Source organism: Somniosus microcephalus, chromosome 12 (genome assembly GCF_052327205.1).
Source record: "Somniosus microcephalus isolate GS21.2 chromosome 12, FLI_Smic_1.0, whole genome shotgun sequence".
Classification (NCBI taxonomy): domain Eukaryota; kingdom Metazoa; phylum Chordata; class Chondrichthyes; order Squaliformes; family Somniosidae; genus Somniosus; species Somniosus microcephalus.
Genome location: NC_140998.1, coordinates 66,235,031 through 66,261,932, shown reverse-complemented (window position 1 = coordinate 66,261,932; position 26,902 = coordinate 66,235,031). Strand labels below are relative to the sequence as shown.

Genomic DNA, 26,902 nt, shown 5'->3' with positions numbered 1-26,902 from the left:
CACCGATGACGTCATCGGTGCCGGCGCAGCGCTACTGGCTACCGCCGCCATTACCGCAGCGCTGAATATCAGCGCAAACTCCTCTACTGGCGCAGAAGCCCTCTTTGGGCGGTAACTGGTCGCACACGCAACTGAATTTCTAGCCCTAAGTGTCTAAATGGGATAGAGGAGCAGAGCGATCTGTGGGTATGACGCAGGTTAATAAGGCCATAAACAAGCAAACCAAGCACTGGGGTTTATTTCTAGAGGGATAGAACTGAAAAGCAGAGAAGTTATGTTAAACTTGTACAGAACCTTGGTTAGACCACACTTGGAGTACTGTGCACATTTCTGGTCTCCATATTATAAAAAGCATATAGAGGCATTGGAGAAGATGCAGAAAAGATTTACTAGAATGATACCAGAACTGAAAGGCTATACCTATCAGGAAAGATTGAACAGGCTGGAGCTCTTTTCTCTAGAAAAGAGAAGACTGAGGGGTGACCTGATCGAGGTCTTTAAGATTATGAAGGGTTTGAGAGGGTAGACGTAGAGAAGATGTTTCCACTTGTGGCGAGACCAGAACTAGGGGCCATCAATATAAGATGGTCACTAATAAATCCAATAGGGAATTCAGGAGAAACTGAATGTGGAAATCGCCACGACATAGAATAGATACATTTAAGGGGAAGCTAGATAAAAACATGAGGGGGAACGGAATAGAAGGATATGTTGATGATGTTAGATGAAGGAGGGTGGAAGGAGGCACGTGTGGAGCAATGTTCCCTCTAATTTATTTTCATGCGCAGTCCCTTTAACTGGCTGCGCAGCCCATTCAAACTTTCGTGCATGCGCGGTTTCTTCCATGTGAAAGCAAGTGAGCGGCCTGCGCGGGACCTCCAGAACGCTGCGCAGCCGGGCAGCTTAGTGGGAACATTGGTGTGGAGCATAAACACCAGCATGGACCTGTTGGGCCAAATGGCCTGTTTCCGTGCTGTAAATACTATGTAATACTATGGAAAAGACTACAGAATTTTGGCCGTGAGCTATGCTTGTAAGTACAATATGTCTGAGTCTCCTCGGTACTTTATGGGCCTCCATCAAACCCTCCACCCAAATGAATCTCCACGCACAAAACTAGCCATGCCCCCCAACCCAGAAATGTGAGTATCTCCCAATTGCACTTGTTCAGAAGGTCTCTCCACATTACAACTGGATTTTCAGGTGCAGCAGGAAAGAAAGTCACTCTTCTGGTGTTTTAATGCAATTTTTTGAGCATTTAAAAAAAATGTATCCTCATGAAGACCTGCTCTGTATATTCTGTTTCTTTTAATACATTTTTATGACATAAATATAAGTCACACGAACGATAGTTAAATGAGTTGAAACTTAAATTTTCATGTGCTTTGCTTGGCCCCGATTGTTTACGCTGATTTACGCCCATTTTAGGTTTTAATGAGATAGGGAGGATACTTGGATGTAACTTTATCTCAGCAAAAATGGCACCACATTGGGCGCATTTTCTGGACTAACTTTCAGGTTGCACCCAAGAAGGAAACCCTAGGCCAGAGTTTCTTGCAGGGAACCATTGCAACATTTGTGTTTTTAAGAACATAAGAACATAAGAAATAAGAGCAGGAGTAGGCCCCTCGAGCCTGCCCTGCCATCCAATGAGATCATGACTGATCATCGAACCCATATTAACCCATATCACAGGGGTTTCATATAATGGTCTTGTTCCTCGCTGCCCTTGCCATTTCCTTTTTATAGTGACTTGCCATAATTCGCTGGAACAGCAATTTTCTTCCAAATTCTCAGATTGAGTTTTCTGAGGCTTTTGTTTCTCACAAATTCACCAAATAACTCTCCCTTTTCACTTTTCCAATAAAGTCTTGTGCAGTGATTTTCCTCAGTACTATTATTTCTTAGTTTGTCACAATGGGGGCAGATTTCCTTTGTGTCTATGGGTGATACAATTGTAAACATAGGGCCTGAAATGCTGCTGAGGCTCTGGGTGCATCTCTAGTGTAAAGCGGTCATCAAATGGGACAGGTGCCAGTTCCGCTGTAGGGAGGAAGCTGGAAATTTTGGTAGAGGGAAGAGGGCAAATATTCTTCCAGCCACCTCCTACATCAAGGGAGGTATCTGGTATGGTTCCTGAGCTACCCTGTGAAAATGCTGGCCAGTATGCCACCCGATAGACCCAATGGAACCCATATTAACAGAGAGCAGGCACAGATTCCATAATGGGCTTTCCAAAGGCCCTAAAACTCCTGAGGGAAAAGGTAATTGATCCGAAAGGGGACCAGTTACCTTGCAAAGACCACACGATAGCTCTATTAGTAGCTTAAGAGTTGTGCTCTTTTATGGTGAAGCTTTGTTGGAGTGGCATGGTGCTGCTCCAACATTCTGGCCTCTGTTGGGGCGGGTGTTGCTGATGCCTTCTTATAAGTGTGGCGCACTTGCCCCGAACATGCTAATTACACCTTCCCTGTAACCATTCATGCCTTTGTCACCTCCAGACTTGGCTATTCTATTACTCTACTCACCACCACCCATTCTTAATACTCTATAAACTTTAGATTATCCTAAAATTTGTTGCCTCTATCTCACTCTATCTTACACTAAGTCCCGCTCATCCACCACTCCTGTCCTTGCTGACCTACATTGCCTTCTGGTATACCAACACCTCAAGTTTAAAATTCTCAACCTTGTGTTTAAATCCTTTCATCGCCTTGTCCATCCCAATCCCTGTAACCTCCTCCAGCACTACAAACTACCAGCTCCTTTGACTCTGGCCTCTTGTATATCACCCTCTCCCTACACACACCATTAGCGGCTGTGCCTTCGGCTGTCTAGGTCCCATGCTCTGGAATTCTTTCCTTAAATCCTCAGCCTCTCCAGCTCCCAATCCATCTTTAACATCCTCCTTTAAACCCACTTCTTTGATCAAGTTTTTTGTCACTCTTCATTATATCTCCCTCTTGGGTTCGGCATCCATTTTTTGTCTGTGCCTCTGTTGAGATGTTTTTCTATGTTAAAAGCATTTTATAAATGCAAGTTGTTGTTGATAGGCGCTGCCACCTGAATTTACCTCTCTCTAGTGAAAGATGCATTTAAGGTGAAGCCAGATAAACACACGTGGGAGAAAGGAATAGAAGGTTATGCTGATAGGGTTAGATGAAGAGGGGCGGGAGGAGGCTCGTCTGGAGCATAAAACCAGCATGGACCAGTTGGGCTGAAAGGCCTGTTTCTGTGCTGTAAATTCTGTGCAGTTCCATGTAGAAAGCAGACTGAAATAGTATTTTACCAAGATGAGACACAGCAGCAAATCATGAACTGATTTATTATTTATATAAAGTATACAAAAGAACCGTACACAGTTTTCACAGTGAGTACAATGAACTTCTCTATGCTGCTCGGTTATGAAAAATAATAAATATGCAGTTTACTAAAGCTTTGAATGTTGGTTAACTTAGCTAAGTTCCTAAAGCTAAGCTGATCCAGACTTTTTCAAGCAAAAACGCTCCTGTTGCTGCTGTTAGAATTCAGATCACTCTTTGTCTCAGAGAGAGAGCGAAGCTTCTCTGTCACCTGCCTTAAGTCTGTGTTTAGACAATATACTTTCCATGGTTTAATTAACCACAAAGAATATTTCACCAACACTGAGTGGAGACAAAGAAGGCCATCTTTATTGATGACCTAAATACTTATCAATGATATGACTATTACAGCTAACTGAGCTGCTGGGGTCTTCCTATTGTTTCAGAACTACAGCAACTTGCATGATTAAACAGTAACATCACCATTACATTTGAAATGGGCTCTATGGTTCTCCCTATCTGAGAAACCTTGGGTGATAATCGAGTTCACTACTTTCGAGCTGATCCTAGTCTTACAGAAATCTTGCAAGTTAAAAAATTCAGCACAGGCAACATAGGCAAAATCCAATTTGCTAAGAAAGTTTGCACATAACAGTATCATTATTCACAGGGATTCACTCCTGAATATTCACAGAGAGTCACCTCTTCATTATTCATCTCCTCATCATTCACTGGGATTCACTCCTCCTTATTCACATGAACAATCTCACTCTTAATATTCTTTTGTCCTCCCATGAAGGCATTGACTCATGGAGGGATATGGTTCCATGGATACAGAGCACTCTCTGATACTTTGCCTAAACAGCCATTATTTATATGTGAGCATAGACAGGAAGTGTAGAGTGACTACTCTACCATGGAGACAATCACACCTGGGACTGATTCTGTTCATCCATAACTTCCAGTAGGGGGCACTGGGCAGTGACAAGGTGTGGGACACCTGGATGATCTTTTTCCTTTTCTAATCCAAGCTATTCATTAATTTTTCGGATGTATGTGCATTAAGTTCCTTCCACATACCAACCCGCAGCCGAGGGCAGGCAGGTGGCTGCACTGAGTGGCGTGTGACAGCAACATCTGAGTTTCCTTCTCTGTGGGGAAGCGCATGATCTCTGCTCCATACCTCTCCTGACAGCCACGATTAAAACTCAGCATGAGGGAAATTTTGTGGAGGTCTAGAGTTTACGAAGATAGTGTCCTGTGAATCCCTGGCAAAGCGACACAGTGCAACATCGAGTCGCATGCAATTCTATCATCTATCTTCAGTTAAAACAAAGGTAGTAATTATCCTAATTTAATACCAGACTGTCTATAGCAAGGCTTAGTGCCAACCAGCACTTCAGATTTCATGCCCGTGACAGTTAAGTTATTATGTGTGATGCTTCTACTTGCTTACTTGCAGTAGTTAAATCTGACAGGCGTGAACTTTAAAGCACAATGTTTCAAGCTCCATTCCTCTCATGAGGTTGGCCAGCTTCCAGCAAAGGAGAAAAAATATACAATGGTAGAGTAATGGTTACTATCCTGTGGGACATGGCACCTGACTTCAGACTGTGGGAAAATCTTTCATCTATTCACAGGGTGCCGTTGTGCATTGAGTGCTTAATCTCCAGTACAAGCAGGGAGCTAATGCAAAAAGATTATCTGAAATAAAACACCCGTACAGCTTCACTCATTCAACTAAAATCTTTCAGACATTTAATAAAAATCAAATATGGCAGCAACATCATTTTACTCGGTCTTTCCAAACGACAACAATTTCAAGAACAGTTTGCATCTACATACAGTGAAATCCACTGGTGTTCATTCATAGTCTTAACATTCTAAAAAAGTTCAGGTATACTAAAGGATGAGCAGCACATAAGATTTTTTTACAGTTTAATGTTAAACTCTTTGAGAAAACAAAGACCCATTAGATTTTTGTTTTCGGCACGGTGAAGGATATTAATGCTGGATAAGGGAACTTTTCCATTTCAGGAACCCAGTATCAACATCAAGCACTCCCAGGTCATGTGTAGTACATCCCAACAGCAGTTTCAGAATTACATTTGTTTCTACTTACCATACTCCTCTCTGAGTGAGATTGCCAATTAGTGGCTGCTTGTCAGCTTTTTTTGCCCACAAGGAACTGCACTGAGATTATCCAAACTAATTTTACATAGGACTCTTACAGCCAATAGACGGACAAGATAGCCATCGCAGCAGTCTGGGCTAGATATGAACCCAGGTCCACAGTAAGTGAAAGGCCAGTGTTGAAACCACTCTGCCACCTCATGCTTCCTCATGAGACTCAATGTAGCAAGTATAAAAGGAGCCAATAGGAACCTTGTCCCCGTCTGGGTGCTGCTGGCACATCAAGGCATTAAAAGTTCATTTACAATTTAACACGAGTGCCAATGCTACTACACCAATAAGAACATAAATTTATATAGTGCTTTAACATAACAAAATATCCTAAAGCACTTCAAAGAGGAGACACAAAGCTGTGAAGGGAGAAGAGTTAAGGGAGATGACTGAAGGCCTGGTCAAAGAGATAAGCTTTCAGGAGGATTTTGAAAGAGTGGAGAAAGGGAGAACATTCCAGAATGTCCGGCTAAAGCGGCTTAAGACTCTGCAACCAAAGGGTCACAAAACAGACAGTAAGAGCTACAAAAAGGGAGAATGAAAGGAAATTTGCAAGGGATATCAAAATCAACACAACATTTTTTTACAATTATATTAGGAACAACAGGGTGGTCAGGAGCAATGTTGGCCCTTAAAAACTGAAAACGGTGATATTGTCAGTGATAATAAGGAAATGGCGGACATGTTGAATAATTATTTTGCGTCAGTATTTACTGTAGAGGAAGAGGATAGCATGCCAGAAATCCCAAGGAAACTAAATCAGGGACAGGGACTCAATAAAATTAATGTAAGTAAAATAACAGTAATGAAGAAAACAATGGTACTAAAGAGTGACAAATCCCCAGGACCAGATGGCTTCCATCCCAGGGTTTAAAGGAAGTAGGTGAGCATATTGCAGATGCCCGAACTATAATCTTCCAAAGTTCTCTTGATTCAGGAACCATTTCTTTAGATTGGAAAATTGCGCATGTCACTCCGCCATTTAAGAATGGCGAGAGAGGTAAACCGGGGAATTATAGACCAGTTAGTCTAACATCTGTTGTCAGGAAATTGCTAGAGGCTATAATTTAGGATCAGGTGACTGAGCACCTCGCAAATTTTCGGTTGATCAGAGAGAGCCAGCATGGATTTGTGAAAGGCAGGTCATGCCTGACAAACCTGATTGAATTTTTTGAAGAGGTGACTAAAGTAGTGGACAGGGGAATGTCTATGGATGTTATTTATATGGACTTCCAGAAAGCATTTGATAAAGTACCACATAAGAGACTTGATGTAAGAAAAAGGAGGCTTACCATCAAGTAACTTTAAAGTAAGCTTTAAGTAACTTATAAACACACTATATACAAGAGAGGTCTTTACCATGCCTCTGGTAGAAGCCTCTTACAATACTGAACAGACCAGTATTTATACCAGTCCAACAGGAAGTGACACATGACAGGAAGTGAGGTATGTACACAGTTCATAGTTCATAGTTCACAGTTCACAGTTCACAGGAAGTGATGACATAACTTCCTGGAAGTTATTATTTTTATCACATTCTTCCCTCCTGCAGGTTTAGGAGGCTGTGGTCTACCTTTTGGTCCGCAGCCGCCGAACAAGGAAGAGTCGCACCCGTTTGGATTCCCGTCGTAGAGGGTCGCTGGTCCGCTTACATGCGGTTGGCCATTGGCCAGAGTCCGTGTGGCCTGGATTGCCCTGTGAAGGGTCGGGGAGATCATGGCTTCGAGTACGAGCCCCAATAGGTTCAAAGTCAGACTGCCTCTGTTCAGAGGGAGGTGCAGAGCTGGTCTGTGGCAGACCAGTACTTTCATGCGTGGTACTGGGAGGGTCGCAACCTTGAGCACGGGGTTCTACCGGCACCAAGCTAGTTGGTGTCCGATCAGGATCCTGGAGAGGGGTACCCGATAGGTCCCAAGAGTTTCCTGGTGAAATGCCATCACCCGATGTCCCACTAGGTCCTGGTGGGCAGGGAGCCAGATCCCGTAATGATACGGTAGATTCTCGGCCGTCGGAATATCGTATGTTTGCATAGGTGGGGTTGGCATCGGTTAGTTCGACCTCGTCTACAAGAGGGTCATTTTTAGACGTCCGAACGTATCTTCGGAGTAATACAGGTCCAGGAGTAGTTAGCCATGACGGGAGTGATGTCCCATGAGATGAGCGACGCTGGAATCCAAAGAACCGCTCATGAGGTGTAGTATTTGTGGCTGTAGAAAGCAGGGACCGTATAGAGTGCAATGCATCCGGAAGCACTGTTTCCCATTGCTGGTCTGGTAGGCCCCGAGATCTTAAAGCGAGACGTACGGAATTCCAGATGATACCGTTATACCTCTCTACCTGCCCATTTCCGATGGGATGGTATGGTGTTGTTTTGCTTGTAGCAATTCCCCGTTCTGAGAGGTAGTCCTTGAGTTCCCTCGACATAAAGGATGGACCCCGATCTGAGTGAATATAAGCCGGCATGCCACAGAGAGAAAATACCTGCTCAAGGCAGGAGATTACTGTGGACGCCAGCATATTGGAGCAGGGGAAGGCAAACGGAAAACGTGAATATTCGTCGATCATGGCGAGCAAATATGTGTTCCGAGTTGAAGAGGGCACTGGGCCCTTAAAATCGATGCTAAGTCATTGCATCGGTTGGGTTGCATGTATGAGTATACCATCTGAGGGGCGGAAGAACTGAGGTTTTAATTCCGCACAAAGCCGGCATTCTGAGCATATTTTCTTTACATCTCCAGTGGAAAAAGGGAGATTCCGTGATCGTACGAAATGTAGCATGCGCGTAACGCCAGGATGGCACAAACCATTGTGGACATCCATGAGGGTGGAGGATGACATAGTGGAGCAGAATGCCCGTGTGAGGGTGTCCGGGGCCACATTCTCCTTGCCAGGCCGATAGAGAATGGTATAACCAAAAGAGGCCAGTTCCATCCTCCAAAGTTGTATTTTATTATTCTTAATTTTGGTTCGTTTTCGATTATCGAGCATGAAGGCGACTGATCGTTGGTCCGTGATCAATGTAAAGTGCTGGCGAGCTAGAAAATGGTTCCACTTCCGTACTGCCTCTATGATGGCTGTGGCTTCTTTCTCAACCGGAGGATAATGTAGCTCGGCACCTTGTAAGGTCCTGGACATAAATGCTACAGGACGACCTTCCTGATTCAGAGTAGCCGAGATCGCCACCTCCGAGGCATCACATTCAACCACGAAAGGGAGATTCTCATCAATGGAGTGAAGAGCCGCTTTCTCCAACTGTTTTTTGAGAAGGTTAAAGGCTGCAACAGCCGCTGTTCCCAGTGGAAATGATCTAGCATGCAGCAAGGGTTGGATTTTGTCCGAAAAATGAGGAATCCATTTAGCGTAGTATGCAAACAGACCGAGAGCCCGACGTAAAGAAGCCGGATTCTTAGGTGACGGGAGCTCATGGAGCGGGCGAAGTCTTTCTGGGTCTGGCTTAATGATACCATTGCCTACGCAGTAGCCAAGGATGTTGATGGTCGGTTGCGACTCAACAGATTTGGATTCATTCAGGGTCAAATTACGGCGATGGAGGGCATCCCGAAATTTTTGGAGGTTGGAGTCGTGTTCCTGTTGATCGTGACCTGCAATGGTAATGTTATCAAGATAGGGAAAAGTGTCCCTTAGGTTTTCCTGCTTAACCAGGCCATCCATTGCCCGTTGAAAGACAGCCACTCCATTAGTAACCCCGAATGGGAGGCGACGAAATTGGTACAGCCGTCCATTAGCCTCAAAGGCTGTGTACTGCTTATCTGAGACCTTCAAGGGTAACTGATGATAGGCACTTTTTAAATCGTAAGTTGAGAACACTTTGTATTCGGCCAGTTTATTAACCATATCATCAATGCGTGGCAATGGGTAGGCGTCCAAGTCGGTATATTGATTGATGGTTTGCGAATAATCGATGCATAGTCGCTGTTTGTGAGGTTTTAGAGGGTTCTTGACAATGACGACTTGAGCCCGCCAGGGCGACGAACATGGTTCAATGATATCCTCTGCTAGAAGTCGAGAGATTTCAGCCGCAATAAAAGATTGGTCTTCCTGATTAAAGCGCCGCGATTTCGTTATTATCGGTTGGCATTGAGGCGGAATACTGGCAAATAATGAGGGTTCATCAAGTGAAGCTGCTGATAATGCACAAAATGGTAATTTAGACGGTATATTAGAAATAGTAAGTCCGGGTTTGGATCCACCAAACTCAATGGTGAGTTTCTTATGCTGTTTTTGGAAGTCCAGTCCTAAGAGGAGATCACTACATAAGTCCTTGAGCACCGAAAGTCGGGTGGAGGGATACATACGACCATGAAGTGTCATATCAACAACACAAAAGCCGGAGATTCTGGTATTAAGTGATGACTGGGCCATCGCAATTGCCTGGTCCGATGGGAAGACATGTAGTTTCAATTTCGCAACAATCTGTTCCTTAATGAAACTATCAGTACTTCCTGAGTCAATTAAGGCATCTAAGGTATGCCCTTTAATTGAAATTTTTGTGGCAGCATGAGACAGGTTCTGTGGGCAAGCAGCTGTAATTGGTGTCGTTGCACAGAGAGTGGCTAAAACTCTCGGTGTGCTTCTTCGGGAGAGAGCTCGAGAGGAAGCTTGATAGGTCCTAGCTGGAGCATCTTGATAGGCCCTAATTGGGGCAGTTCGGTAGGCCTTAGCTGGATTGGCCCTCGTAGAGGCCCTTGATAGGCAAACTTTAGCAAAGTGTCCTTTTTTCCCGCAATAACTGCAGATTGCATTGCGAGCAGTGCAGGTTTTCCTAGGGTGAAAAGCATCTCCACAAAAGAAGCATTCCTTCCTAGATTGCCAAGAGGCTGCTAAAGTGGGGTCGTCCTCCTCTTCTTCATCAGAATTATCAGAATTAGATTCCCCCATGATAGGGTTCACCTGAGACCGCTTGAATTGTCCGGTTGCAGCTACAGCAGCAGATCGAGATCTGGGCAGCTGATAGAGGTCTGCATTTCTCTTTGCCAAATCCAGTGAACAAGCTAGGTCAAAAGCTTTTTGTAGCTCAAGTGTTTTACTTTCTAGTAGACGCTGGCGTATAAATGGAGAGGCAATCCCGCAGATGAAAGCATCACGAATCATTTCTTGGCGGTACAGCTCAGCTGAGGCTGCCTGAAAGTTACAATCTACGCTGAGCCTGCGAAGTTCTTGCAGGAATTCGTCAATTGATTCCCCTGGCCCTTGTCGGGCTGTGGCCAGTAGATGTCTAGCATAGACCTCATTTGGGGTCTTGGCATACAGTTTCTTAAGTGCCCGAATCACCTCATCGTAATTATCCCATTCATCAACATATTCGAACACTTTTGGGGTCACATAATTGATAAGTATCTTCAATCTAGCAGGAGCATCCACTTCACATTCATCCAGAAAATTCTCAAAAGTACGGTACCAATGCTTCCATACCCTGCCAGCTGCTGGTGCATTCGGGTCCAAGTCCAGACGAATAGGTCTAAGGATTTTCTCCATGATGGGTGGTTCCCTGGATCCTTAATTCCGAGTTTGTCCGAAGGTCTAGTATTCGTGAGTGTAAATACTAAGTTACTTAAATTGATGTAAGAAAAAGGAGGCTTACCATCAAGTAACTTTAAAGTAAGCTTTAAGTAACTTATAAACACACTATATACAAGAGAGGTCTTTACCATGCCTCTGGTAGAAGCCTCTTACAATACTGAACAGACCAGTATTTATACCAGTCCAACAGGAAGTGACACATGACAGGAAGTGAGGTATGTACACAGTTCATAGTTCATAGTTCACAGTTCACAGGAAGTGATGACATAACTTCCCGGAAGTTATTATTTTGATCACAAGACTGTTAACTAAGGTAGAAGCCCACAGAATTGAGGGCAAATTATTGAACTGGTTAGGAAATTGGCTGAGCGGCAGGAGACAGGCAGTAGGGATAATATTCAAATTGGTAGGTACTCAAATTGGCAGGATGTGACTAGTGGTGTCCCACAGGGATCTGTGTTGGGGGCTCAACTAGTCACAGTATTTATTAATGACTTAGATGATGGCATAGAAAGTCACATACCCAAATTTGCCGATGACACAAAGATAGGCGGCATTGTAGGCTGTGTAGATGGAAGCATAAAATTCCAAAGAGATATCGACAGATTAAGTGAATGGGCAAAACTGTGGCAAATGGATTTCAATGTAGGCAAATGTGAGGTCATCCACTTTGGACATAAAAAGGATAGAACAGGGTACTTTCCAAATGGTGAAAGACTAAAAACAGTGGAGGTCCAAAGAGACTTGGGGATCCAGGTACATAGATCATTAAAATGTCATGAACAGGTACAGAAAATAATCAAAAAGGCTAATGGAATGCTGGCCTTTATATCTAGAGGACTAGAGTACAAGGGGGTAGAAGTTATGCTGCAGCTATACAAAACCCTGGTTAGACCACACCTGGAGTACTGTGAGCAGTTCTGGGCATCACACCTTAGGAAGGATATATTGGCCTTGTAGGGGGTGCAGCGTAGGTTTACCAGAATGATACCTGGACTTCAAGGGTTAAGTTACGAGGAGACATTACACCAATTAGGGTTGTATTCCCTAGAATTTAGAAGGTTAAGTGGTGATCTAATCGAAGTTTTCAAGATATTAAGGGGAACAGATAGGGTAGATAGAGAGAAACTATTTCCACTAGTTGAGGATTCTAGAACTAGGGGGCATAGTCTAAAAATTGGAGCAAGACCTTTCAGAAGTGAAATTAGGAAATACTTGTACACACAAAGGGTGGTAGAAGTTTGGAACTCTCTTCCGCAAACGGCAATTGAGCTAGATTAATTGTTAATTTTAAATCAGAGATTGATAGCTTTCTGTTAAACAAAGGTATTAAGGGATATGGGGAGAGATTGGGTCGATTGGGCTTATACTCGCTGAAGTTTAGAAGAATGAGAGGGGATCTCATTGAAACATAAAATTCTAACAGGACTAGACACACTAGATGCAGGAAGGATGTTCCCGATGGTCGGGGAGTCCAGAACCAGGGGTCACAGTCTAAGGATAAGGGGTAAGCCATTTAGGACAGAGATAAGGAGGAATTTCTTCACCCAGAGAGTGGTGAACCTGTGGAATTCTCTACCACAGAAGGCAGTTGAGGGCAATTCATTAAATATATTCAAGAAGCAGTTAGATATATTTCTTAAGGCTAAAGGGATCAAGGGATATGGGGAGAAGGCAGGGACAGGGTACTGAGTTTGGATGATCAGCCATGATCTCATTGAATGGCGGAGCAGGCTCGAGGGGCCGAATGGCCTACTCCTGCTCCTATCTTCTATGTTTCTATGTTTCTATGATATGGGCCAAATGCGGGTATATGGAGTTAGGTCACCGATCAGCCATGATTTAATTGAATGGCGGAACAGGCTCAAGGGGCTGAATGGCCCACTCCTGTTCCTATGTTCTTATGTTCTAAAGTTGAAGCAGAAAGGGGTGAGGATACAAAGGCAGACTGAGGTGGAAGAGTGGAGAATGCCACTGGCACATAGGGCTGGAGGAGGTTGTAGATTAGGATGGGGTGAGACCAAGAAGGGAGTTGTAAATGAAGTAAACAATTTTAAACTTAATGTATTGGGGAATCAAGATCTGATGGAAGCTGCTAGAACAAAAATGTTAAGAGAACATGACTTCATGTGGGATAGGATATTGGTGGTGGAGTTTTAGGCACGCTGAAATTTATACAAGATGGAACTCAGGAGAATGTTTGAGTAACAGACCCTGGAGTTGTCAACGATGGGAATAAGGTTGTTGAGCTGTTCCACAGCACTGCTCACAGGTTCTCCACATATCTGAGCCATGTCTGCTCAAAGTGTTGGCTTTTGGTTTCACAGTTTCCCTGCAAGGCATCATGGGATCGATGCCTTCAGATTTGGTCATAATTTTGGGACCTGTGTAAGTCGATCACTTTAACCAGAATCCTTAAATAAAGGAACGCCTCAAAGTGCTTTGCAAGGTGGAAAAATGAACACCAAGCAGAAGAAAGGAAGAATTTGGGGAGAGGAAAATCAAATCATAGGCCGCAACATCGGTGGTGGGTCCCGACTTCGCGGCTGGCTGCAGTCCGCTGTGTAAAATGATTGTACGTTGATTGGGCTTGTTAAGCCCGCCCAGTACGTTTGCCGGCCAATTAAAAGGAAGCGGGTCTGATGACGTCATTTGATGACGCGTCATCAGCCGGTTTCCTTAAAGGGACCATGCGCAAATTTACTTTGACATTTGTGCTGTCAGTGTTCTACAGCATTGAGGTGCTGTAAACACTGACAAGCACTGCACAGAGGTGCATGGCTGCACCCAGGCTCTTCCATGACTCCCTCCATATGCTTATGGAGGGAGTCACAGCATGCAGGGAGATTCTCTTCCCTTCCCATAGGCGGAAGATACCTCCCCAGGAGACCAACGCAGCACATTGCACATTGCACAGGAAGGCACAAGCAGGGATGTAAAGAGGACCAGGCTGCAGTGGTGCAAACCTTTCAATGATCTCAGTAGATCACGAAATGTTACTGCAAAGCCACACTCAACCTCATCCTGCTGTGCCTCTCATCACATCCCCATCACTCTGCCTTCCCTACCCTACTCCTGCACATCCTTACACACACCAAGTTACCTTGCTCCTCCACCCATCCCTCTCTATCTACATTATCACTTCTCCATCTCACTATCCACCCCTCACACTCACCCTCATCCTAGTCCAATCATACCAACTAATAACACACACGGCTAGGCACTTGGGTGTTTTAGCCAATGTTCATGTAAAGTTTCTGTTAATGTGCTGTCAAACATTGAAACCTATATTTTCAACACTTTGCGTTCTTGGACAGGTCTGTGTGCACCTTTGGAAGTGGTTTAGTGAGTTGCAGTGAATGGTGAGACATAACGGTACCCCCCGCAATGGTGATGAGTGTGAAGGGAATGGCTTGGGCATTGTAGGGATGCTTTATGGTGTTGGTGTGGGGTGGTGCCAACCTGGCGCATTGTGTGGCAGCCGGGATGTACAGTGTCAAGTGAAGTAAATCTGGTCATGGTGAGGCCATCCCTGGCGTCCCAGGCAGCAATGTGGTCGGGTGCTGATACCCTCTGTACTGTGTAGCATCAGGTGATTGTGGGGAAGGTTGGTGTTGTTGTTGGTGCTGCTGGTGTGCCTGGTGATGCTGGTGCTGGGGCTGATCTTGGTGAGATTCTGAGGACCAAGGTGAGATAGTTTCAAGGGCACCGATACTGATGTAATAGATGGCAGGTGAAATTGAGATGACAGAAGCGATCTGTCAATGGTGTGAGAGGTTGTTCCAATGAGGTGACACTGGATAGAGAGTTTGCTCCAAACACTTGCAACCTGCATAAAGCTCGATCTGTCTTCCAAATGCAGTAAGCAACAGCTTCTGAACTTGGAAAGTGAACAGCTGTGAGATGGGAGCTTTTATAGCACATGTGCAGCTGTCAAGATGGACCCATGGTCATACAACGCCCGACCTCCTTACCTGACGTGATCCCTGAGCAGCGTGGACCCCATGGGCAACCTCGTAAAATGGTACGGTAAGCGCAAAATACTTTTTAATGGGCTGTTAACCAGGTCATAATGACCTGAATTGCCTTCTCCGCCGCTGCGTGTCAGGTCTGTTCAGCGCTAACAGACCTGACATCTGGGAAAGTCGCATGGCAACGGGTTGACTGTGGGTTCCCGACTCGCTGTGAAAAAAAAATTCCCATCCGACCTGCCACCGAACACGCCCGCTGACCCTCCCCCAAAAAACTCCCCGCATAGTCAAAGGGATGGGTTTAGTACCTTTTTTTGAGGGCAGGGAATGCGTTAACATGTGAAGTGGTTTTGGTCGAGAATTCTAGAGAGCTGGGTGTGGGGAATGATTGGTCACCAATACTGGAGCAAAGGAAATGTGAAAGAAGCAGTAATCTGGGGTCAGTGGGATGGAGGGTGAAAATTCGGATAAATATGCTGGAGAAGATTGCGCAGAACGGGGTGAGGCCATGGAGGAATTTGAAGGTGAGGGCAAGAATTTGAAATTAATTTGCTAAGCACATGCCCTTATTGTTAGATCCGTGTGTTAATGGAGACACGGAATGCAGGAGTTGATTTAACAAGTGTTTACTGAACAAAGTCTGGAGGTGAACTAACTACACAAGACGCTATACAGGTTTATATACCCGAGTGGTCACTACTGGTACTACAGTATACAGGGGCTTCAAAAACATAGTTCCTCTTAAAGGTACATACACTACACTTATGGATTTTGGCAAGGAGCTTCATGATGTGAGTGAAAGACTTTGTATGGATGAAGGCACAGGCTGCAGAGTTCTTGGCCTCTACATTATCCCCTCACAATGGGTGGGAGAGGGTGGGGATGGGTTATAAAGTGAAATGTGCAGAACGTGACCCCAACCCAATGTGCACGCACTGGCTGCCATTTTTATGAAGAGGATGTTGGGCATCTGAGTGTCCCGCCATGGAGAGGGGCTTGGGTAACTCAGCAGTGAAATGGAGGCGGGAGCTGCCGGCTCCCCAAGTTAAGTGCCTCTTTCAGCACTCCTTGTGGGCCAGGAGGAGCAGGAGTGATTCCTCCAGTCCCCTCAAGGAAGCCTTTCATCGTCAGTCTTCCACTTCAACCAGCCCCAATCTCCAGTCTCCCTCCAGCCCTCCCAATCGCAGGCCTTTCCACCCCCCTCTCCCCCCAATTGCCAGGGATTGCCCTGCTGCAGGGTCCCCGGCTGCGGCCTCCTGTTCCTGGTGGTTCCTCCCGCTTGCCGGCCAGGCTATTCATTTGGCCGGCTGCTGGGCAGGAGGCGGAGCTACAAGCTGTTAATGAGGTTCTGCCGTTAAGATTGGCAGGACCTCCGCGTCTCTGGCCTTGTTGGGTTCTTCGCCCGTTTTCAGCCTCTCCATAAATATCGGGGCCCTTCAGTAGCTTAATCTGTGAAGCGTGGAGGTAATGAAGGTGCGTATTCCAACAAGAAAGAAAAATTCTAACGGGAGGACCCACCATCCGTGGTTAACTAAAAAAGTTAAAGAAAGTATTAAACTTAAAGAAAAAGCATATAATTGCACAAAGATGGGTGGCAGGTCAGAAGATTGGACAGAATATAAAAAACAGCAAAGAATGACTAAAAGATTAATAAGGAGAGAAAAATCAGAGTACGAGAGAAAGCTAGCTAGAAATATAAATACAGATAGTAAGAGTTTCTATAGATATTTAAAAAACAAAAGAATTAACAAAGTGAGCATTGGTCCGATAGAAAGTGAGTCTGGGGAATTAATAATGGAAAATAAGGAGATGGCAGTTGAATTGAACAGATATTTTGCATTGGTCTTCACTATAGAGGATACAAGTAACATCCCAGAAATAGCTGTAAATCAGGAAATGGAATGGAGGGAGGAACTCAAGAAAATTATAATCACCAGGGAAGTGGTACTGAGCAAATTGTTGGAGCTGCGGGCTGACAAGTCCCCGGGTCCTGATGGACTTCATCCTAGGGTCTTAAAAGAAGTGGCTAGTGAGATAGTTGATGCGTTGGTTTTAATTTTCCAAAATTCCCTAGATTCGGGGAAGGTTCCATCAGATTGGAAAATAGTGAATGTAACTCCTTTATTCAAAAAGGGAGGGAGACAGAAAGTAGGAAACTACAGGCCAGTTAGCTTAACATCTGTCATAGGGAAGATGTTAGAAGCTATTATTAAAGACGTTATAGCAGGGCATTTAGAAAAGTTCAAAGTAATCAGGCAGAGTCAACATGGTTTTGTGCAAGGGAAATCATGTTTAACCAATTTATTGGAGTTCTTTGGGGAAGTAACATGTGCTGTGGATAAAGGGGAACCGGTGGATGTACTGTACTTAGATTTCCAGAAGGCATTTGATAAGGTGCCACCTCAAAGGTTATTGTGGAAAATAAAAGCTCATGGTGTAGGGGGTAACATATTGGCATGGATAGGAGATTGGCTAGCTAACAGGAAACAGAGAGTTGGCATAAATGGGTCATTTTCTGATTGGCAAGATGTAACGATTGGTGTGCCACAGGGATCAGTGCTGGGGCCTCAACTTTTTACAATTTATATAAATGACTTGGATGAAGGGACTGAAGGTATGGTTGCTAAATTTGCTGATGACACAAAGATAGGTAGGAAAGTAAATTGTGAAGTGGACATAAGGAGGCTACAAAGGGATATAGACAGGTTAAGTGAGTGGGCAAAGATCTGGCAAATGGAGTATAATGTGGGAAAATGTGAAGTTGTCCATTTTGGCAGGAAGAATAAAAAAAGAAGCATATTATCTAAATGGTGAGAGATCGCAGAGCTTTGAGATGCAGAGGGATCTGGGTGTCCTAGTGCATGAATCACAAAAGGTTACTATGCAGGTACAGCAAGTAATTAGGAAAGCTAATAGAATGTTATCGTTTATTGCGAGGGGAATTGAACACAAAAGTAGGGAGGTTATGCTTCAGTTATACAGGGCATTGGTGAGACCACACCTGGAGTACTGTGTACAGTATTGGTCTCCTTATTTAAGGAAGGATGTAAATGCGTTGGAAGCAGCTCAGAGAAGGTTTACTAGACTAATACCTGGAATGGGCGGGTTGTCTTATGAGGAAAGGTTGGACAGGCTAGGCTTGTATCCGCTGGAGTTTAGAAGAGTAAGAGGTGACTTGATTGAAACATATAAGATCCTGAGGGGTCTTGACAGGGTGGATGTGGAGAGAATGTTTCCTCTTGTGGAAGAATCTAGAACTAGGGGTCACGGTTTAAAAATAAGGGGTCGCCCATTTAAGACAGAGATGAGGAGACATTTTTTCTCACAGAGGGTCGTGTGCCTTTGGAACTCTCTTCCTCAGAGGGCGGTGGAAGCAGAGTCTTTGAATATTTTTAAGGCCGAGGTAGATAGATTCTTGGTAAGCAAGGGGGTGAAAAGTTATCGGGGGTAGGCGGGAATGTGGAGTAATCAGATCAGCCATGATCTTATTGAATGGCGGCGCAGGCTCGAAGGGCCGAGTGGTCTACTCCTGCTCCTAATTCGTATGTTTGTATGTTCGTATTAGCATTTCAGCAATGATGAGAAAGAGTTGGGAGCATGAGCGGGCAATGTTCTGAACGTGAAAAAGTGGCGCTCAGGGCAGAATAAACAAATTGTAAATTTAAAGAAAGCCTTTAAAAGTGGATATGAGCAGGCTATGATTCTGTCCATCAGCAAATAAATGCTACTGTGTAAAATTAGATTGGTGTGGGTCAGCAGGATGCAATGGTGTACATCTGTAGCGTAAACTGGATTTCCTTCTATCAACTGCTCTATTGTTTTTTACATCCTGTTTCTGAAAGATTGTCCTCTTGTCTGTACAATTCCCATGTGAGCTAACGGTACAGGCCATGAGGAGAAAAATAGCACCCATAGCTTTTTAATGTCTAGTAATGTGATTCCGTAGAATACATTTTTACTTCTTTGTATTAGGGATACCATTTTGGAACACCTGAGGTAATCCTTGTGCTGGAATTGTTAACAATATGTCAGGTTTTCAGTTTAACTCTCTTTTTCCCTCTGATTTTTTCCTCTCTGCTCCCCTCCCCTCTGGCTCCCCTGAAGGCATTGAATCCATGCTCGGACACAATTCAACAGATGCCAGATCGCCTTTGATGGTTCCTTGCCCAAGTGTGAGCATGGAGAACCAGTACTGACAGGTCATTGTACCTTCGGGGGCAACAAATCTGAGCAGTATCCTGTATCATTCAATGTCCACACATGCATACTTCCAGCTGGGAATAGTAGATAGAGATTTGGACTGGGAATTGTGGCCAGTTTTTAACTTGTTGATGGTAATGCCAATCACAATGCCCCTTCTACTGCCCGTGAGATCAGCTAACTCAGCACAGACTGGCATCAAACTTGGGACCTTCCAGCACGGCTCAGTTTGACAGTTTAAAGTAGGACAGTAGAATATCCTAAATCCATACCCCTCTGGGGGAACTACTTCTCTGGGGGACTACTTTTGCGATGAATTTAAAATTACTCAGGTTTTCTTCAATATAAATCCTGTTTCTTCATTTGTAAGAGAAAGAAACAAGGTTTCATTTATACAGTGCCGCTAATGCTTCACAGCTAATGAATTAATTTTGAAGTGTGGTCACTGTTGTTATGTAGTCAAATGATGTTCGCGCACAGCAAGATCCTACAAACAGAAAATGAGATAAATGACCAGTTAATCTGTATTTGGTGATGTTGATTCAGGGAAAAAGTTGACCAGATATCAAGAGAATTCCTTGCTCTTCTTCGAGTAGTGCCATGGGATCTTTTATGTCCAGCTGAGCAGACAGGTGCAGCTTCGGTTCAAAGTTTCGTTTGAAGATGGCACCTCCTACAATGTAGCTCTCCCTCAGTACTGCACTGGTGTCAGCCTAGATTGTCTTCAGCCAGATCTACAGGCACTGTTCCACCCGTAGTGAGAGTTACAGCATCTCTGTGTTAGAGCCATCATAAAATACAAGGGTCACTTGGTCACTGCAGCATTCACATGGGTTTGTAACATATTCTGAAGCATGTTTCAGGTTAATGTATTTTAAACATGCAGCAGTATTTCATCAACTGATCCTCACAAAGTTTCCATTTCTCTCTCTCTTGCTCTCTCTGTTCTTTCTGTTTTCTTAACTCTCTCTACCCCCTCTGGATTTATATTGTTAACTTCCCTTCCATTGACTATGAATGGGGAAATTCCACACATTGTACACTATCATAATATAATAAATATATAATATAATTAATATAATAATTATGCAAAATTCCACAAGAAAAAATGGAGACAGGCTTGAAGCCTGTTTGTTTCTAGTTGCCCTTTTAGTGATAAAAAGCCATTTTTCTACATGATGTCACAAACATGTCGGGCCAGTATTCCAGTTTAATTTCAGATGCTCATTGAGTGATTGAGTTACCAACAGAGTAGGTGCAGTGTGCATCACGCAAAGACTGTTGCCACGACAACATCTTTAGGTGCTCAAAGATGTTTTGCCAACTGTATTGTTCACAACCCACATGCGGCCTGGCATGTGAATGAGTGAGGGCAAGTATTCTGAGACTGCCCTGGGCATTCAAACTGCAGGTGGAACTGTTGGCAAACACAACCACTGAGGCATCTGACCTACACCACAGGTCTAATTACCTGCTAACAGTAAGGACAAAATTTGATCCGTGCTAACACACACATAAGCAGCTTTCTTACATTATAATAGTGACTACACTTCAAAAGTACTTCATTGTCTGCAAAGTGCTTTGCGACATCCTGAGGTTGTGAAAGGTGCTATATACATGCAAGTCTTTCCTTATGTGCCAAAGAAGAGAAGTGATGTTAACACCATGTGGCACCGCAGTTTTGGTATGTATTAGTTTCTGGTTTGCAAGCAGCATGAGGAGCATCAGATAACATTGCAAATTTATTTCAGTTCGACAGTATCCTCTGATTGTTGATATTATGCCTGTTGATATCAAATCAACCAGGTAAAATTAAATATTTTTTGAAAACTTTTACACTCCGTGAACATTTGTTTGTTAAGTGTAATTGTAGCTTGTTTCCCACCACACTTTTTTTCATTCTGCCTCATGATTTGGGGATTGCTGTTTCTTGCACTATTTTGTGCACTATTTCATCAGCCAGTGGAGTTACAGTTGGAGTCCGGTGAAAGACGCTTGAAATCCGGCAAAGTTTTATATTTATTTTAAACTTTGCAAGATTTGGTAGATTTTTTAGTTCAGCAGAGCTTCTTTTAGAAGCTTTAAGGTCCCTAGATTTTCTTAGCAACCCTCCCCCTCACACCGAAGCACCTAAGGGCCATTCAAATTCAAACGTGCAAGGCCAAAGTGAAATTTTATGGATGGCCTAGTCCACAGTGCAGGAAAAGAAAGCAGCCTTTAGGAGAAACAGACAGCTTAAAACACCCGATGGAGTTAGACATGATCTGCAGCAGAGAGGACACAACATATACGAGGTTCAACACAGCTGACATTCAGTGCCTAGATACTTGCACTTAACCAAGCTGACATGCCCACTTTATCTTACAATGCAAGTTTTGCACCATATTTAAGTTTCTCTGTGCGCAAAAACGGTGCACAAGGGGAAATGATATCCCCAGATTGATTATAAGAAATGTGTAAACTGAGCATTTAACTGTGTAATTCACTGTAAAATATTTATCAAGTGCAGACCACACAAGTGGAATCTCTGCTAAACTTGAAGCAGTAAATAATTTATTTGTACAAACATGTGGGGACATGACCCTTCTTGAAGGGGGTCCCAACAATCCTATCAGCTGTGCAGCAGTTTAGACCTCGTGCCAGTCTGAAATAACAAAGTTAGATCTTTACTTCTGAATCATTCAAAATACCCCAGCAAAACAAACCAATTCCATCAAAATTAAGCCTGATTATTACTATGGCTCCTTTGGAAAAAAAAGCATTGACATTATAATCATTTCTTTTTTTTAAATAAGTCTTTCAAAAGCCTGCCGGGAGTAACAGAAATTAAAGTTAAATTCTCCAAAAGGAAATCTAGGTGATAAGATGATTGTGGGTTAACTTAAATCTCTATGCCAGATCTGCCAACATAACAAATAGAGAATGTGTGCGTACTAAATATGCGGTACTAGGCTGCTTTACTGTTGCTGAAGCTATGGGCCTCGAAGGAAGTAATCTCGAGCATTAACTCTCATATGGCTTTGCCAAGTATTGGAACTGCTTAGCCTACTAAGTACAAAGCTGCGTTTTTAAAAAAGGATAAAACTAAAAGCAATAGGACAGAGACAATTTGCAGGAAGTGGCTTGGGAATTAGAATGTAAAATCAGTTAAAATGTGCCTTCCCCTTGCTTTTAACAATTATGAGCTGCAACTAAACTTAATTAACTTCTTTATGTCTTGAGAAAAACCCTATCACAGGAGCCAAACCCCAAATATTCCCCAGGCAGTGTCTTATAATAAATTGCAGGGCCTGCTGCTGAATGAATGGAAGTACTTCGGGGAGTATTTTAGAATAAAAGTCCTTGCCTTATTGCAAGATTTTTAGTTTTCATTCAGCTGAGACTGAATCCAGTTTCTACATAAATTACAAACAGCGTTGCTTTTCCCAGAATGATCGCAGCAATCTTTAATGAAAAGCTCATTCACAATATGAAGCCATCTCCATTCATCGTTGCCTGCGCTAGCTTTTCCGTATGGTAGTTTTCCTGTTTGCTTAGAATGCTATCAGCTGGTAGTGCCTGCTGCTGTGACACGTTCCATGCAGATTATCTGATGGAAATGGCTGCTTGATCATATGTTGTCTGCTGAGCTGAATGAGGCAGAGAGATTCCTGTAGATTCCCTCTTACAACTTCCTCCCTAGTCTTTGCTCAATTCCATTTCACGCCTAGTTTAGCAGCCCTCCACATCAGCTGGCCGGATGCTGCAAGGGTATTGGCCAGGATTAAGTGGCTGTATTTTGAAAGGATGCTAGTCCTGTTTTTACTGGTCTAAGATTACCGTCAGGCAGGAACCAGAGACACAGTTTGGCAGTCCTTCTCCCTCTCGCTCGCTGTCTGAAACCGTCAGCTTTTTGCTCCAGGACTCTGAGCTGCTTTCTTGTGAAATCTCTGGGTTTTGGTCTGAACACGCAGCAGAGTAAAGAAGATACAGAGGGAAACACGCTGCGCATAAAAAGAAAGGCTGTGGACACAGGAAAGAATCTGATTGAATGGGTTGCTATGGTAACTGACACTGGCAGGGAGACCCCGGAAAACTGGATCGTGAATGGGGGACATCTCCTGTAGCAGACAAACTAGTAACGGAGAGACTGGAGGGAACAGGTTCACCATGGAGGACGGGTTTTCTGGCTACAGCAGCCTCTACGACACCTCGTCGCTGCTTCAGTTCTGCACCGGTAAATGATCTTAGCTTTCGCTGTTAGTCTTTATCGAGACAAATCTAGTAAGAGGGGAATTTAGACCTGGGTTAGGGAGTGTTTAAAGGTCGGGGATTCCCTTTAAAGATATGATTAAAGAAAGCAAACAAAAATTATGAAACTGATCTCAGCTAGGCCACTTTCAGCTTTAAATCATTTTGTGCTTAAAATTGGAAAGTTCCTGGGCTATTCCATAACTTAGATTCATTTTATTCAGCCCATTATAGTGTCAGATAATAGTTCTGGAACAAATTACTGCTGTGTACGAATGCAACCTTTACAGATTTGCAAATTGGGAATTGATTTTGCTTGCAATGTTGTTGCTGATTACATTGTGTTATTGTAACCTTTTCTAAATACAAACTGAACAGAGGTGCCACAAAGTGAAATTAATTGGATGTTGATCAGCGTGAATGTTGTTTATGTCAAGGCTGGTTCTGATAGAGCAGAGAGTAAGCATTTGGATATTCAAATTGTGTGTTCCACTCAAATCATAGTGTAATAGTAAACATAGTGCTTTTATTCAAGGAAGTTTCAGTGATGGGACTTCCCTTGTCGTGTGCCTTGGGACGTTTTACTAAATTCAAGTTGCTGTTGTAGAGTGCATTCTGTAACAACAATCTCCACTCTAACGCCAATGAAACATGGCGCATGCTCCGACCAATTTTATCCTAAAATGGCAATCAGGTTCCTGTGTATGTCATAGGACCCCCATTTACATATTAAAAGGGCCGAATGCCTGAACCAGGCAGGCGCTCGGACGACCAGCGATCGGCCCCTGTGAAAGTTGCAGTGGGTGGACTGTCAAGGTTGACGGAATGATAAGTCTAGCGACCTCATTTAGAAGCCTTTAAACTGCCCCACTAATGCCAATTTTGGCTAGTTAAAATCAACCCCGATCACTGTTGGTGCTGGCAGCAATGTAACCACATAGAGCAGAGTTGTGTGTGTGCCAACACATTTGCTGTAGTTTTATTTATTTCACTTCACGTTTATTGAAGCAAAGTAACGTTGTCTTACAAAACAAAGCTGATTTGAGGTACAGAGGCAAATTTTCAGCAGGTCCTTTGGAGATGTAAGTTATAAGTAACAACACACTGGCCTTGTGCTGTACAGCCCAAATCCACTCGGTACGACTGCAGTACAGGCGTCATCTGGTGGTTTACTGGGACCAGTTAATTTTTGATTGAAAAATCTCGGTAAAGCACCACAGGCCATATTCCAGGACAATACCAAAGATAAAGAAAGAGACAGAGAAGGCTAAGTAAATCAGAAAGTAGTGACTGGGTGATGCCAAGTGTGGGTTTTAAAAGCCTGTTGATTGTAAGAGGAAGGGAAAACTGAAGGAGGTAAAGAATTTTGGGGTTTTGGGATGCTATGAAAGAATGAGTTTACGTAGGAGACAGTGTAACGATACTTGATTTCAACACAGTTAGAGTGCAGTGAGCGGACTGCAATTAGTATCACCCCTAACATCACTTTGAGTAGTAAATGAGTTAAGTAAAGCCAACCATATGATTAGTCTACCTTGTAATTATATGGCTCATATATATTCTTCCCATGGTACACTCCCGGCTTGATTAGGTGCTGGCCATAGGGGAGATGCCAAGATATCAATTCCCAAATGTCAGGCTGACAATCACAGGGGGGTGGAGTGAGGGGTGGGGGGAGGGGAGTGAGGGGTGGGGGGAGGGGGAGGGGGAGCGGGCCGGGGGAGGGGGTGGAGGTGGGGGGTGGGGGAAGGTGGAGGGGGAGCGGGCCGGGGTGGGGGTGGAGGTGGGGGGGAAGACGTGCACTGTTCTGATCCCCAGCTGTGCAAGAAGGACATCTGAGCACTAAATGTGGGGGTCGTTAGGGCATCTGGTTTGCAATTTGCAGACATGTTGCCATCTCAGTGGTGATCATGAGGTGTGTTAATAGAAGTCTGAAGAAGGCCCATTGATAATGATGAATGGACAGAAAAGAAAAGCTGTTCTGGCTTGTTGCTTATGTCACACAGGGTTGAAATTTAGCAGATAGTTTCCATTCAGGCCGTTGCAGACTTATATCACAATATTTAGGAATAGTGGATTCAAGGTAATTAGTTACATCAGATGGTGAAAAAAAATACAAAAGTACCACAGTATCAGAAGCAGGGAATGAAAAGAATAACTGGGTGATTCATTTTTAAATTAAGTATGTAACTGGCTGCTACAGTGCTTCCATACTTCAAGATCTGATTTATTGGTTGGGTGGTATAAACGTGGATTTGTTTTCAGACCTGGCCCAGTGTTCAGAAATCAGGAGAGTGTTTTTGTTTAGTTGATTTGCCGTTTCTTTTTACACATGAAGGATCAGATGAGCAGCTCCAGGGAATGTAAACTACCTCACTGTTGTGCGTGTGTGTGTGTGGCAGGGGTGGGGGGGGGGGGGTGTTACAATTACATTATGACAATTATTACACACAACAGTGAAAGAGAGCAACTCCTGAGAGCAGTGTTTTAGTCAGATTTTTATGTAGAAGACTGTGTGAGTTTTAATAATTCAGTTCTTGGCTCTATTACAAAAACTGAAACGAAACTGCTCAGAATCCAGATGGCTCTTCTGCTGTCTCCACGTTGCCATGGAATTGTGTGGAATAAATGCCTCAGAGTTTAGGTCAGAATGTTTGGTTTTTAAAGAATGAGCGAGCGACATGCTACACAAAAAAGAGGCAAATGAATCCATTTACTTTGATGAGACTTCAGATGGAGTCATTCTTTGCATTCGTTAGACATTGCAGATCCCAACATTCATTACAGCATCAGCGTGTGGGCCACACAGTGTCATCCAGTAAGTGTATTAAACAGAAGGAAACACAAAGCCACGCACTTTCCAGTTGTAGAGTTGTACCGTGGCAGAGCCAGACTACAATGTAACCTCTTGCTCTATTTACATGCAGTGGATACGTCGACCTGTTGCCCGTGTCAAAGTAACTATCTTGGTTGAAAGCAATGTGCAAGCAGTCCATGCTGGATTCTGTTAGTGTGAGGTTTTACTGAAAACACTAATTGACATGGAGTAAATAGTTTGCTGTGAGGTCCATAGTCCTTTAAACGCTGAGCGAGCTTCAGATATATTTACTATGAGCATACAGACTTGTAACACTTTGGATGCCTAACTTCTTTCAGCAGCACCACCACCAACAAACAAATTTATCCAGCACATTTAAAAAGAAAATGTCCCAATGTTCTTCACAATTAGAAATAGATAGGGTAATGGACACCAAACCATAGAGGAAGAGATTAGGAGATGACTTGTCACAAAGATGAGTTTTGAAGAGACTTTCAAAGGAAGAAGGCGAAGGGATTTAGGTTTACGGTGGGAGTTTCAAGGACTGGTGCCCAGGTGGAAAACCTTGCCACCAATTGTGAGGCAAAGGAAGGGGAGATGTACAAAAGGCCAGCGGATCAAAGTGTCTGGGGTGAGCAAGGCCATGGAGGGATTTG

At 43.7% G+C, this 26,902-nt stretch overlaps 1 protein-coding gene across 9 annotated transcripts in view; it reads left to right on the top strand.

Annotated features, from left to right (window-relative positions):
- The window catches only part of eml1 (EMAP like 1), a 310,966-nt gene that overhangs the window by 138,866 nt on the left and 145,198 nt on the right, over window positions 1–26,902 (top strand). For 3 of the 9 annotated variants that reach the window (XM_086003009.1, XM_086003004.1, XM_086003001.1), the window contains exon 1: window positions 22,856–23,414. The exons of 2 other annotated variants lie outside the window; for them this stretch is intronic. In XM_086003009.1, coding sequence (XP_085859135.1) covers window positions 23,285–23,414 — 130 coding nt within the window. In that variant the 5' untranslated portion in view covers window positions 22,856–23,284. Of the gene's footprint in view, window positions 1–20,382; window positions 20,883–22,854; window positions 23,415–26,902 lie in introns of those variants that run through there. 4 more of the 9 variants (XM_086003008.1, XM_086003005.1, XM_086003006.1 and 1 more) reach the window with 3 other exon arrangements.